The 14219-nt window shown below is 38.1% G+C and overlaps 1 protein-coding gene across 1 annotated transcript in view; it reads left to right on the top strand.

Annotated features, from left to right (window-relative positions):
• The window catches only part of Trim44 (tripartite motif containing 44), a 106965-nt gene that overhangs the window by 38930 nt on the left and 53816 nt on the right, over nt 1-14219 (top strand). The window contains exon 3 of the mRNA XM_036184488.1: nt 4673-4912. Coding sequence (XP_036040381.1) covers nt 4673-4912 — 240 coding nt within the window. The remainder of the gene's footprint in view (nt 1-4672; nt 4913-14219) is intronic.

The raw sequence follows: 14219 nt of genomic DNA, 5'->3' as shown, positions 1-14219 counted from the left end.
TTTTCGAAGCTACCTCTGATTAGTAAAAAGAAATAAAACCTGGTTTCCTATAGTTCAGCTAGAAAGGAATTAATAACTTCCAGTCCATGTCAGATATTGTTTTTAAGTACAAGCTTCTTAATTAAAGGTTTTATGTATTCAATTATATCTGTGTAAAGTGCCAGTCTACATACCTCTTCTGTCTAGCCTAGCTAGGAAATATTAAATACAATAGTATATAGAATATATCATGGGATAAGATTTAACTCTTTAAGATATAAATTCTTTATCCTGGTGGGGACCTTAAGAGAACTGTTCTATTAAATATGGAAATAACTCAGGTAGAAATCAACTCTGTTACTGGGTATAGTGGACTATGCCTTTAATCTCGTACAGAGGTTACAGATAGGCAGATTTCTTCTTGAGTTTGAGGCTAGCCTGGTCTACATAGCAAGTTTCAGGACATCCAAGCCTATAGAGAGAGACCCTATCCCAAATAAATTATCTAAAAGGAACTGAGCAGTCATAAAGTGATCATCAGAGGCAGTATGTTATAGCAGAAAACACGGTATTGGACCAAGGCAAAATTCCCAAACTTGACATTAAGACTGTTCTTCCCCAGAGCTTCCCTTCTTCCCCTTAAAATAAGGTCACCTAAAAGTATTCACTCCCAGCATTTCCAAATTATAGATAATGTTGTGTTTAATTAATAGCATTGTACACTAATGCAGCTATAACCAGATAGATGATTGTGCTCATAAGGGAAGTGCTAAAGGTTTTAGCAAATTGGGAGCCAGCTGACCAACAAGAGGAAGCTCCTTTTACAGTTTCCATGTCCCTCAGGTAACATTTTCCTGGAGATACTCAGTGCCCTAGTAAATATGCACTTCAAAGAGGAGGGACATAGTTTTCGCCCAATTAAGTAGTTCCATCTTGGTTTAATTAGCTTCTAAGAGTCCACACTAAGATTGTGTTTGGAGTAAGGCTTGATAGTTTAGTGGATGCTGTCTCAACAGAAGCTTCCAGGTTCCATTTTTACCATTCTGTCTATCTACCTTTCTTCTCTGAGTTTGTAGAGTTTTTTTTTTTTTTTTTTTTTTTTTTTATAGACCTCACACATAGTGAGAATATCACTGACATTTCTGGGGAACTTTAGGACAGGCTGAAGAGTACCAATAAACTCACTCAGAAATGTTATCTGAGATTTCCAGGAAATAGGAAGCAGCATTAAGGGCTTATTGCTTTTGAGAACTATGGTTTGTAGCAGCTAGAGTTCTGATGACAAGGTGAGATAACTAACTGGAAGGAAGTTTAGAAAGCAAGAGTCCTTGTCCAGAATACCCACCATCCTTCTAGATGCCCTCTCCCAGGGAGACTGTTCCTTAGGCTCCGGAGTAAAGGGAATGTATCCATCTGTTAATTAGTATAGCTGGAAATAGGAAGGTATAAAGGTTTGATGGATTATTCTGCTCTCCACTCTTAGTTTTACTTTCTTTGTATAAGATGAAGTGTCTTATTATACATAGTTGAAAAACTATGTAAAGCAATAGGAAATGAGGAATTTTAATTATTAAAACTTAGGACTAATTTGCCTTTTTTTTTTTTTTTTTTTTTTTTTTTAAAGGCAAGGTTTCTCTGTAGCTTTGTGCCTTTCCTGGAACTCACTCTGTATCCCAGGCTGGCCTCAAACTCACAGAGATCCATCTGTTTCTGCCTCTGCTGGGATTAAAGACGTACGCCACCATTGCCCGGCTTAATTTGCCTTTTCTCTGATCCAGTTTCCTGATTGTAGTGCTAGCTTCCTAACTTTCAGCCACATGTGTATATGACGTCGAGTCAAGTAGATTGCAGTTAGTTTCTATCTTAATTGTCATTTTCAGTCACTTAAAACCATTAAAAATATTTAGGGAGAATATCAGACATTCAAAAAAGTTCATTTCTTCATGAAAACTTTCTAGATTTAGTTTCTGAGAGAAGCTCCAAGATCAGTTAACAGTTAATTTATCTTAATAGTAGAAATGTACTGATTTAAATGGCCATCATAGCAGCACTGACAGGCATACATTAAAATAGAAATATAAAAACTTATGTAAGCACAAATCCTACCCAATCTGATAAATTCATTAACTCATTTCCCATTTCCCATCCTCTTTTCTCTAGCACCAGGGAGAGAGCACCTACAGAGACTATTTGAATTCTGGAGAGCTTAGATCACTTAGCTAGTTGATGTGGCATGCAGGCATTCTTTTGCTTTGACATCCTTATGGCATTGTTAAAGAAGGTGCTTAAGACCTTGTCAGTCCTCATTCAGTTTGCAATAGGCTAAGTAATAATGGCTTCATCTCCTTCCCCTACTTTCAGTCTTTCTGTTACACAGTTTTCTTTCTTACATTTTTCCAGTGCAATATTTTCCCCCTACTAGACTTCTATGAAGAGTCCCAGGCTGAGAAAAAAAAAAGACTAAAAAGTCTCTTCCTCTCCTACCTAAGTTTACTTCTGTGTCTGTTTCCTTGTCTATAAAAGAAGTTCACTTAGGCGATAATGACTTGTTCTTCTTCCCACATTCTTTCCTGATGGTCCTTTTTCCTGTTACCTTTAGTTCTACTTCTTCATTTTGTGTGTGTGTGTGTTAGTGTTATATGTGTATGTGCATATGATGTGTCCTATATGTATGTACAGAGATTGATATGCAGTAGTGTCTCTAATAATTGCTCATCTTTTATAATTTAATTTTTCATGTGTATTGTGTATAATGTGCACATATGTGTATGTGCATGTTTGCATGTGTGTAGATGTATGTGTGAATGCATATGCAGACCCAAAGTTGACATGAGAAGTCTTTCTTAGTCTTATACCCTTTATTCATTGAGGCAAGGTCTCTCAGTTAAACCGGAGCTTTTAGATACAGTTAGTCTAATGAAGTTAGTATCCACCTTCTGAGCTTTATGATTACAGGTGGGCTGCTCTGCCTACATAGCATTTACATGGGGTCTTGGGATCTGAACTTCAGTCTTCACACCTGCAGGGCAAGCACTTTAATCACTGAGCCATCTCTCCAGCCCTACTTTACTTTGAAGACAAGAGTTCTCACTGACAATGGAGCTCATTCTTTCTCTGCTCCTGCCCCTGCCCCCTTGCCTGGCACTGGGGTTGCCATTGTGCACCACTGTACCCACTTTTACGTGAGTGCTGGAGATAGGAACCCAGGCTCTCCTGACTACACAGCAAGCACTTTAACAGATGAACCAGCTCCCAGCCCCCTTCCCTGTTTCTTATTTCAGGTACATATACTATGGATGGTTGTTTAAAAACACCCATGAAACTGGGGGTGCCGCTCAGTGGTAGAGTGCTTGCCCTGTATGTGTAAGGCTCTTGGTTTGATCCCAGCACCATAAAAACAGTAAAGCAAAATAAGAAAATACAGTTTCTTGAAAAACTTATTTAACTTTCATAGGTTTTCATTTTGTTTACCTTTCTTATTTCTTAGCCAAACACACCATCAGCTGCGTGCGTGCGTACGTGAGTTCGGTTTATGGTTGTAGTAAAATAAGACAGAAACATTTTTGCCTACTGTATTAAAAAAATGTACAAGTTTGATATTACCCGGTATTGATAGGATTGTAGAGAAGCGCTTCCTTTCACACATTGTTGTATAATTGCTCCATCCTTTTCAGAGAGCAGTTTGGAAGCATCAAAGTAACTGTAGCATATGTATGAAATGGCTTAGTGACTTGAGAGATTTCTGAAGACACTCATGTAAATATTAAGAGTTATTCCTCAGATATTCATTGTTATGTTGTCTGTAATAACAAAAATTTAGAAATAGCACATTTCTGTTATAAGAGGAATAAATGGGATATATCTTTATATCCTGCAAGTGGTAAAAAGTAACACAAAAGATGAAGGTGCTGTCTGTGTTTCACTAACATTGTAAGTGGCAAAGCAAGACATAGAATCATATGTTCACTGTAATCCATAGAAACTTTACCCAGTTTTAGGCATGTGTGAGTAACCATATAGAAAAATAGCACACCTTCTGAACTGGTATTTCTTTGAGTTTTGTTGCTGTTGCTGTCATGTTTTGACCTTTCAAGGCAGTCTTACTATACTCACCAACATGACTTCAAAACCGTGATCCTCCCTTCCGCCTCTGCCTTCCAGGTGCTGAGGTTTCGGGCATGTACCACTGTTCTGGTTCACACTGCCTCCTCTTTCTCCTCTGTTTTGTTTGTTTTTGAGACAGAGTCCTCTATAGCTCAGCTGTCCTGGAACTCACTAGTAGTTTGTGCTGACTTTGAACTCTTGACATTCCTCTGCCTCAGTCTCTGGCAAGCTAGGATTAGGGGCATGAACTACTGCCATATATGGCTAGATTGTACTTTTTATTTTATGTATTCTTCTATTATAATTTTTAAAGTAGTTATATATTACTGGTATGTAAATCAATAAAACCCAAAGCAAAAAAAAAAAAAAAAAGATAAGGAATTACTTCCTGAACAATAAAAACAGTTACCAGGACATTTATCGAAGGTGTTGGAAGAATACTATTGAGAGCATATTGCTAAGACTTCAAAATGAGATAGCAACCATAATTTCTATTTTGAGCAAGACTACCTAGCACTATTAAAAAACTCTACCTTTCCATTTCATTGCTATGTTCAATCTACACTTCTTACGTGTCTGTGTTCTACAGGTAACTCGAGACCAGATGAAGGTATTTATACAGCAAGAATTTAAGAAAGTTCAGAAGGTGATTGCTGATGAGGAGCAGAAGGCCCTTCACTTAGTGGACATCCAAGAAGCAATGGCAACAGCTCATGTGACTGAGATACTGGCGGACATCCAATCTCACATGGATAGGTTGATGACTCAGATGGCCCAGGCCAAGGAACAACTTGATACCTCTAATGAATCAGCTGAGCCAAAGGCAGAGGTAAATGAAAATGTCGGTGATTTTTAGCAGGAAAACTATGAGGAACCTGACTGTATATTCGTTAGCTATGAAAATGCCTGCTTGTGATCTCAAAACACAATGAACTGAAAAGTTGGGGAGGATTTCAACTAGTATGGACTGGAGAGTGCAGTTATTGGCTACTAGGGTCTATACCTGGCTTTTTGTCCTAGCAGAGTATATTATCCAACATAATTTAAAGGAATGTAGTCAATGGGGCAGATACTAATCATAGTTAAGAAGAGAAGCCAAAAATCTAAACTAGAGAAGAGGGCAAGTAACAGACATACCCAATCTCAAGCTGTGAAATGAATATAGAAATGACTTGAGAACAGGACTGAATTAGAATGAGTCAGGTAAAGCCTAAAATAGTACAGAGTGAAAAATTGTGGATTTAATTTTGTGACTAGCAAAGGGGTATGGTGATATATTGTGTACCCTAATAAATTTGCCTGAGGATCAGAGAACAGAGCCAGCCACTAGTTCTTACCTCTACGAAATACTAAGCCTAAAGAGACTGAGTTCTTGTTTCCTGATGCCTTATATACCTCTCTCTGCCCTGCCATATTACTTCCTGGGTTTAAAGGTGTGTGTGCTTCCCAAGCAAAGGCATGAGACTTCAAGTGCTGGCATTAAAGGTGTGTGCCACCACTGCCTGACCTCTATATCTAATCTAGTGGCTGGCTCTGTCCTCTGATCCTTAGGCAAATTTATTAGCATATACAATGTATCACCACAAAGGGGTGCTTCCCATTGGTTATATTATGGATCCATCTCTATAAATTGAAGGCATATTTGCTGGATTAAGAGCAGCACATGGGGCTGTGAATTGTGGCACAGCTACTTGGGAGGATGAGAAGGATCACTTCAGCCGGCATAGTAAGACCCTGTTTCAAAAAGAAAACCAAAATTCCTAAGAAAACAACAAAACAAAAAGTAGAACATATTATGAATAGAAAAGAGAATAACATGAACAAAAGACACAAGGTAAATGTGAGTCAATATTACTTGACTATATGCATTTCATAACCGGATAAAGTGTTTTAGGATATTTCAAACATCATATTTGGACATTTCCAATTTTGTGTGTGTGTGTGTGTGTGCGCGCGCGCACGTGCGCACACACACACACACACACACACACACACACACATCATGACAAGCTAGGCATGTTGGTAACTAGCTTTAATTCCAGCACTTAGGAGGCAGAAGCAGGCAGAGCGCTGAGTTGGAGGCCAGCCTTGGACTACACAGCTAATTCTAAGAAGTCAGCCAGGAATATACAGACCCTATCTAAAAAGTAGAGGAGAAAGATCTGGAAAGATGGCTCAGCAGTTAAGATCATTACTGCTCTTGCTGGGGACCTAGGTTTGGTTCCCAGCATCTACATAGTGGCTTACAACTGTCTGTAACTCTAGTTTCAGAAATCCAAAGTTTCCTCTGTAAGCTCCTACATGCACATGTTACACAGACATACACTCAGGCACATACACATAAGGAAGGGAGGGAGGGAAGGAGGATAGATAAGAAAGTAGGAAGGTATGTAGGTAGGTAAGTCAGCCAAGGCAGCCATTTTTTAAAAAAACACAAAACATCTATTTCAGAGAGAGGCTGGTGTTCAAAAGGACTTCATAATGATAAGTAAAACTGGTCAAACCCATGCCAGGTAGGGTGAGGTGGTTTGTTCTATAAGAAAACATCAGACAGTCCTGCGGGCTTTCCAGGACTGCTGTTGAATTAGTTCAGCATTAATTGGCAGTCTTACCCAGGCCACAGAATATACTGGCCAGTGAAGGAGTCAGGGTATAATCCCAGACTCAGGCCTTGTCCACATCAGTCAAACAGGAATATAAAATACCATTCTACCCATCCAAGATTCTTGATTAGTTTTCATTTGTGTGTGGAAAGAATAGATGTTCTTTTCATGTCAGCCTTCCTAAAATTAGCAAAGTTGTGTGCCTAATTTCTAGATATACAAGAGAATACTTTATAGTTATCATTTTATTTAACTCTAAGGTCTGTGTTTATCAGCCCCATCTATAGATGCTATGTTGAGAACCAAAGAACTACAGAAACACTAAGCCAGTGTCATTTAGTTAGTAGAATGGAACCAGAATTTAGAATTAAGTTTGTCTTATTCTACTGCCTGCTTTCCCTTTTCTATGTGTTGTATGCTAAGTATCCTGTTTGTAATGGGTATTTTGACTGGAAGGGTCAGAAGCAATAACTGTCTCAGATTCCCTTCATATTGAGGCCCTGTGTTAAGTTATACTTTAAAAAAGAAAGCTTTCACTTGTGACTAGTTCCCTCTCTTTTATCTTTATTCTAAATAATGTATTTAGTTTCTCCCAGACATTAACTCTTCTTTAAATACTTCAACTTAGAGAATTACTCTTAGGATGCAAGAGCTGACAAAGCTTAGACTCACTAGGCTGTGGACACGATGAAGCTATTTAAGAATAAGAAGCAGCATTCTGTTAGGTAGAGCATTTCCAAAGAGCTGTGCCATTAACAGCATCTCGTTCCAATTAATATGGGAATTTATTAGTTAGAGCAAATAGCCAATACTTCTCACTCCACAGAGGAATGTTCTTATTTCCTTTGTACAATACAGAAGTAGAGGAAAAATCACCTGTATTTGGAATTTAGTCAAAGGTTTCCATTTCAATATTTTTATAAGTATCAAGCAAACATACAGCAAAATTAGAAGGATTATAACCTATCACTTAAGTTCTAATTCATTTGTATTTCCCTTATTGCTTATCTGTATTTCTAGTCATCTTTCCAGCTTTCCACTTATCTATTTTATTTTTAATGCTAAAAACAGAATGTCAGGTCTGGTGATGCCATTGGTAAAGCATTTGCCTAGCATTCTTGAAGCCCTGGGTTTGGTTCTAGCACCATATAAACTGATGTGTTGGGGCACACAGCATTCAGGAAGTGGAGGTAGGGTCAGAAGCTCAAGGTCATCCTTGGCCACAGAAGAAGTTTGAAACCAGTCTGGGATACATGAGAGCCTATCTAACAAAAGAAAGCAAAGAAACAGAACCAAGTTTCTAGTTCTTCAGTGGAATCATGATCATGTTTCATTTTACTCCTTTCTCTAATCCCTAAATGAAAGTCACTTAACAAAGGGGAAAAGATTCAGTACTACCTGAGAACTTTGGACTTAAAGACCTACAAGGCAGAGTGTCACCAAGGTTCCCATCCTTCCTGTATTTCCTGGCTTGGGTGTTCTACAAACTGGAAACACTAACAGACACAGACAGAAAGGGAATTCCCAAGAAAAATCTACTGTCTATAATCAAAGAACTTAGAAAGTGTTATCCACTTCTAGAGAAATCTTTTGATCATACTTGCCTGTTCTAGAGTAAATACATAAAGAAAGAGCTCACTGCTCATCAGCCCCAATTGGCACTATTGCATTGGAGCTAGTGGGCTGAATATCTGGTATCTATGTTCCCCTACAGTAGTAACAAGTTATCTTTTCTTTTTGATATAATTTATTCATTTATATTCTATGTGCATTGGTGTTTTGCCTGCATGTATGTCTGTATAAGGGTGCTGGATCCCTGGAACTGGATTTACAGACAGTTAGGAGTTGTGTGGGTACTGGGAATTGAACCCAGGTCCTCTAGAAGAGCAGCCAGCCCTCTTAACCACAGAGCCCTCTCCCCAGCTCCCACAAGTTACCTTTATTTCTCCATGGAACTCTTAAGCAAATCCTTATTTTCTGCTTATGCCCTTTCTCCTCTCAGTAGTAAGGCTCATTTGACATGCACCTGTAGATGGGTCTCTAACAGTTACTCCTGACTGCTTTTCAATAAGGAAGTACTAACAGCCTTCCCTGTGGAGACTGTTTGCAGAGCCCTATTTCCTCTTACCCGCGTTAACAAAGCCACTCCTCCACTCCAGGATCTGTGGATGGGAACTTGCTTACACTCTGCTCTGCAGTAATGAGTTGGCACCTCTCCCTTTCCATAGCTACCTGTGGAAACTAGAGTGGAGTCCTGTCATCTGTGCCAGGCAGAGACATGTACACTAAGTTGACATTTAAACCAGAGTCCACAAAAGTAGTTCAGGACATACTCATTCTGAACTTAACAGGTTAATGACCGGCTGAAATAGAAGGTTATAAATAGTTACAGATTGCTGTAATACAACTTAATATTTTCAGGTTATAGTCCAAAATTACTCATTATACTGATAAAATCTCAATTGTAGGGGAAAAAAGCACATGACAGCCCCAAGATTTTGGAGATATTGGAATTATCAGACAAGGACAGCCATCATAAAAATGGATATTTACAAGCACCTGGGAAATAGGTAATGCAGAAAAGGACCAAATGAGATTATAAAATTTAAAACTATGAAAACTGACAATGCTTAGTGGTAGAACACTTACGTAGCATGTGTTAGACAGACCCTGGGTTCTATGTCCAGTATCACATAGACAAACACACAGAAACATGACAAAGAAGTATTGCATGGGCTCTTTAGCAAACTGGAGACATCAGAAAATAATTGGTGAATTTGAAGACAATTTGATAGTGATCCATTATTATCAAAAGATTGAAAAGCAATTGAACTAAGCTTCAGGGGCCCATGGGACAATAACAAAGGGCCTACCTGATGTTCATTTAATAGAGGCAAGAAAGAGCTAAAAAAGAGTCTGAAAATAATAATGGTGCCCAACATTCAGTTGGAAACGTAAACCTTCAAATTTAAGAAGCAGAGCAAACCCAAACAATATAAATTCTTAAGGAATCCACACTGGGATATACCAGATTAGACTTCTGAAAACTAGTGAGAAGAGAATATGCCTTGACTACATTGCTCCTGAAGAGAAATGACAGAAAACAACAATTTGATGGAACATGCTATGTATGTCTTAATTTATAGATTTTTTCTTAGATGTTCTCAAAAATAATTCAAATTTTTCAGTTAAATTGCTTTTGTTAAATGTTTCTCTATCCTTTGCATCATCAATATTATTAAAAGAATTGTTTTAATTTTTACTTTTCAGTTTTTTATGTTGTATATAAAATACAACTTTTTCTTTGAGACAGGTTTCACTGTATTACTCTGATTGACCTCAGATTTCTAGTTCAAGCAGTCCTTCTGCCTTACTCTTCCAAGTAGTTGTAACTTTAGACAGGCTCTACTGCCCCCAGTAACAAATGAACTTTCACCTTGTATTTGCAACTCTGTCAGATTCCCATATTAGTTATAGCTGTGGCCTAATAGCTTCTTTGGGGTTTTATGCATGAGCAATCATGCTATCTATGACAGTCTTGCTTCTCCCTCTAAGCTCTATGCTAGTTATTTTCCTTTCTTTGCCTAAGTGCAACTGCTAGGACCACCCGTGCGGTGATTGCATGATGGTAAGAGTACATTCTTGCCTTGGTCGCTGCCATACAGGGAAAAACTCAGTGTGTAAACATTGCACCTGATGGTATTTCTAAGTACTCTTCATCAAATTGAAGTTTTCGTAGTCATAAATTATACTGAATTTTGTCTTCTGCATCTATCTAAGATGATTATATGAATTTTCTGTATTTTATTGTAATGATTAACTACATTGACTAATCCTACAATATTAAACTAACCTTACATTCAGTTTGCTAATTTAAGAGTTTTTATGACTTTTCATAAGGGATATTGATGTATAATTTTTTATGTCCATGTTTTTGTCAGTTTTTGGTATTAGGTATACATTTGCTTCATAATTCAAACTGAGAAGTATTCCCTTCTCTGTTTTCTGTTTCTATTCTTTATCAGCTGAACTGTGCTGCTCAAAGCCTAAAAGCTTAACCAGCCAAATGCTGAACCAGGCAAATGCTTCTAGTTTCTGGTCTTCATGCCTTATATATCTTTCTACTTTCTGCCATCACTCCCTGGGATTAAAAGCTGGATTTCTGGGATTAAAGGTGTGTGTCGCTATGCCTAGCTGTTTCTAATATGGGCTTGAACTCAGAGATCCAGAGGTATTTCTGTCTCTGAAATGCTAGGATTAAAGGCGTGTGCTACCACTGCCTATCCTCATGTTTAATATTGTGGCCGTCCTGGTCTCTGACCCCAGATAAGTTTATTTCGGGGAACACACAATACCACCACAGTTGTTTCTCTTACATTCATTTTTGTTATTTAGCTTGTCATGATGATTGCAGGTTTACCTGAATAAGCGGTTTGGGATTCAACTTGAACTTAGTGAGCCTTATTTCCACTGGTGGAAGTAGAAAGAAAAGGTCACATTAGGGTGCAGTGTACCATCCAAGAGCATTCATGATGTTGAAAGGAGGGATTTGGGAATATTGCTTAATCTAACAAGTCACTTCTGATATTTGTAATCAGAATTAACTTTTAATGGCAATAGAAATTAATCTTAAGTTCTACTATATCTTTGCCTAAACTCCTAAGTAATTATTTACTGTATACTTATGCACCCTAGATATGAACAAAACGTTTTCAAATGGTTGAAATCCATTGAGGGAGACACCATGTGGTGCTGCCACCCTCAGTTTTCTTTAGCTGCTAGGTGAGAAGAATGAACTCCACAGACACAAAGAGTAGGAAAGAGCATTATTTTCCCAAGCTCTCAGTGAGGAAGTTACTGAGTCAGGCCTGATCTTAATGGAGTACCTAGAATTAGCAAAGTTTTCATGATAGAGGTGAATTGTTGTTCAAATCTTAGATGGTCTTTTAATAAAAAAAACCCAGAGCTAGATATCAGGGTGAAAGCTGAAAGATCAGAGAAGCAGAGCAGTCAGCTCTTACGTCTACGAAATTCTCAGCCTAAAGAGACTGAGTTCATGTTTCCTTGTGCCTTATGTGCCTTTCTCTGTTCTGCCATATTACTTCCTGCAAAGGCATGAGACCTCAAATGCTGGGCTTAAAGGTGTGTGCCACCACTGCTTGGCCTCTGTGTCTAATCTAGTGGCTGGCTCTGTCCTTTGATCCCCAGGCAAGATTTATTAGGGTACACAATATATCACCACAGTGAACATTTGGGGTAGCAGGACCAGCATGTGCACATCTTCTACCAGCAAGTTATAGCCATCTGGATGCCTGGTGAAGTCGTCTAAATAGACTTACACTTTGTAATGTGCTTGTTGTTTCATCCATTTGTTCATTTTCAGTAGTGAAACCTTTGTTCTGGCATTCTTCATGCTTTGTAGTAGTGACTGTTGTTTCGGAGAAAGGTGGAAATACAACAAAACTGCCTTTTCTTTCCTCTCCTATTCCCTGATAAACAGTATCAATTAGTAATTCAGAAGAACCTCAGTCATGGTCCCCATTATTGGATACTATATTCCATACTTGTTTAGAAAACTGAATCTGGAAATGTTATTACCAAACTTTATAATCCTGGGACTGATTAATGTGAGATTGTTTTTATAACTCAGAAATCCTACTCAATCTTATACAAGCCTTCCTATGTAGGTAAGATTCTAATTCACCATCCTTCTTCCTCAGCCTTAAGTGCTAGAACTGAGGGTATGTATACCATGAAAATACACAAATCCCATTTCATAACCATTGTACCAAGATGTGTGGCTGTGAAGAGAACTTGCTTTAAACCACGGGAGAATGTTTAGATGTATTTTCCTACAAGGTTCTCTTAGGTGGTTATGTTTAAATAGCAAAGATAATTGGAAAATTGTGTTGAGGTTTAATTGTGTCATTGGTAGTTATATAACTCATGAAATTTAAATTATATGACTTTATTTGCTGTATTATGGTACTCTTGGGATGTATAAGTTGATCAAAATGGAACTTATACCACCCCTGTATCATCAGCTTTTCTACTTTCTACTACTTTGCCCCCTGCTCTCATTGAAGTACAAATGATTAGTGCCCTTAAAATATTCAGACTCTCTGTAGTCCTCTAAAATGCCCTTCTTTTCAATTGCCAGTACATAGAATGATTGAATCACTTTCCTGGCTGGAGCTTCCTTTACAGGCCTAATGTCTGGTAATCTGTCTTTATCCCACGTGCACTCTTAACCCCACACTACCCTTAGCCCCACTCCCACACTGCCCAGAATACATAGGCACATGCTCCTTTTCTTGTTCCACAGAACCCAGATTCTGTCCCTCTCTCCCTCCCTTCATTTCATCTATCTTATCATCTATCTCTTAAACTATCATGTCTTTGCTCTTGTTATTCCAGTGTTCTTCTTACTGTTCTGTCAATCATCTGTCTGTCTGTCTGTCTGTCTGTCTATCTATCTATCTATCTATCTATCGAACTAACTTGTGGCTATATTAATTAAAAACTGTTATGGCGTTTCTCTTGTTAGTCCAGTCTTCTTCCCACTTTTTAGTATTGTCAGCCTGGGAGAATCCTGTTTATCTCAAGTATCAATGTATATGTTACCTTCTCTTCCCTTTTGTCCCTGAGGTCATTCTGTTTATGCCTTCAGTGGAGTCCATAACATACTTAGTTTATTTTCTGTGTACATGAGCTCCTTGTTGAGAGCTCATAGACATTTAGATCATTGTCCTAAGCACTTACACACACTTTTTTTTTAAATGATCCATACAAAATTACTATTGGTATTAATCAGTAACCTTTATTAACAGTGTCCTCTTAGGCACTATGTATGCTTGGCAATTTTGAGCATTATTTAATCCTCATATTGATCCTATTGATTCACAGACTGTTATTACCTCACTTTATAAACTAGGAGGTTGAATCTGAAAGAGGCAGAATAACATGGCTAGAGTAACACAGCAAGTAAGTGATAGAGCCAAGATTTGAACCCACAGTGTCTGGTTCCAGCTTATACAAGTTGTAATCATTTATTAATTGATTCTCTGGGGAGTACAACCAGAAGGTACGTGCTCTACTGAAATGAACTCTAAATTACTGAAGAAGGGAGTATGAAAGGTACTTGGTCACTAGAAGGATGAATGAACTGGGGAAAGGCTTCAAAATCATTTGAAAGCTCTCATTTTGTTACAGAGGGAGATGCCAAATAATCTGCTGTGAGGGTTACTGATAAGTTAGGTCAAGAAAATGAAACACCTAGAAAAAAATACACATTTTTGCAGAATGAATAAGAAAAAGAGGAAAAATAATGTTTGGGTAATGAATGAGGTAGATTACCAATGCTCAGACTACTCATTTACAGAAGAGGAAACCAAGGGTCATTTTAACCAATTAGTGTGTCCCAGTAGCACATTCTCATAAGTCTCAGGATTCAACTAGAATCTCTATTTCCTGAGTCCTAATTTAGAACTCTTCCTACCTCAATATGCTGTGTATTAGAACCACTGTGTTCAT

The sequence above is a fragment of the Onychomys torridus genome, chromosome 4, assembly GCF_903995425.1.
Source record: "Onychomys torridus chromosome 4, mOncTor1.1, whole genome shotgun sequence".
NCBI classification, from domain to species: domain Eukaryota; kingdom Metazoa; phylum Chordata; class Mammalia; order Rodentia; family Cricetidae; genus Onychomys; species Onychomys torridus.
The sequence above is the reverse complement of the archived record's forward strand: the minus strand, read 5'-3'. Positions and strand labels throughout refer to the sequence as shown.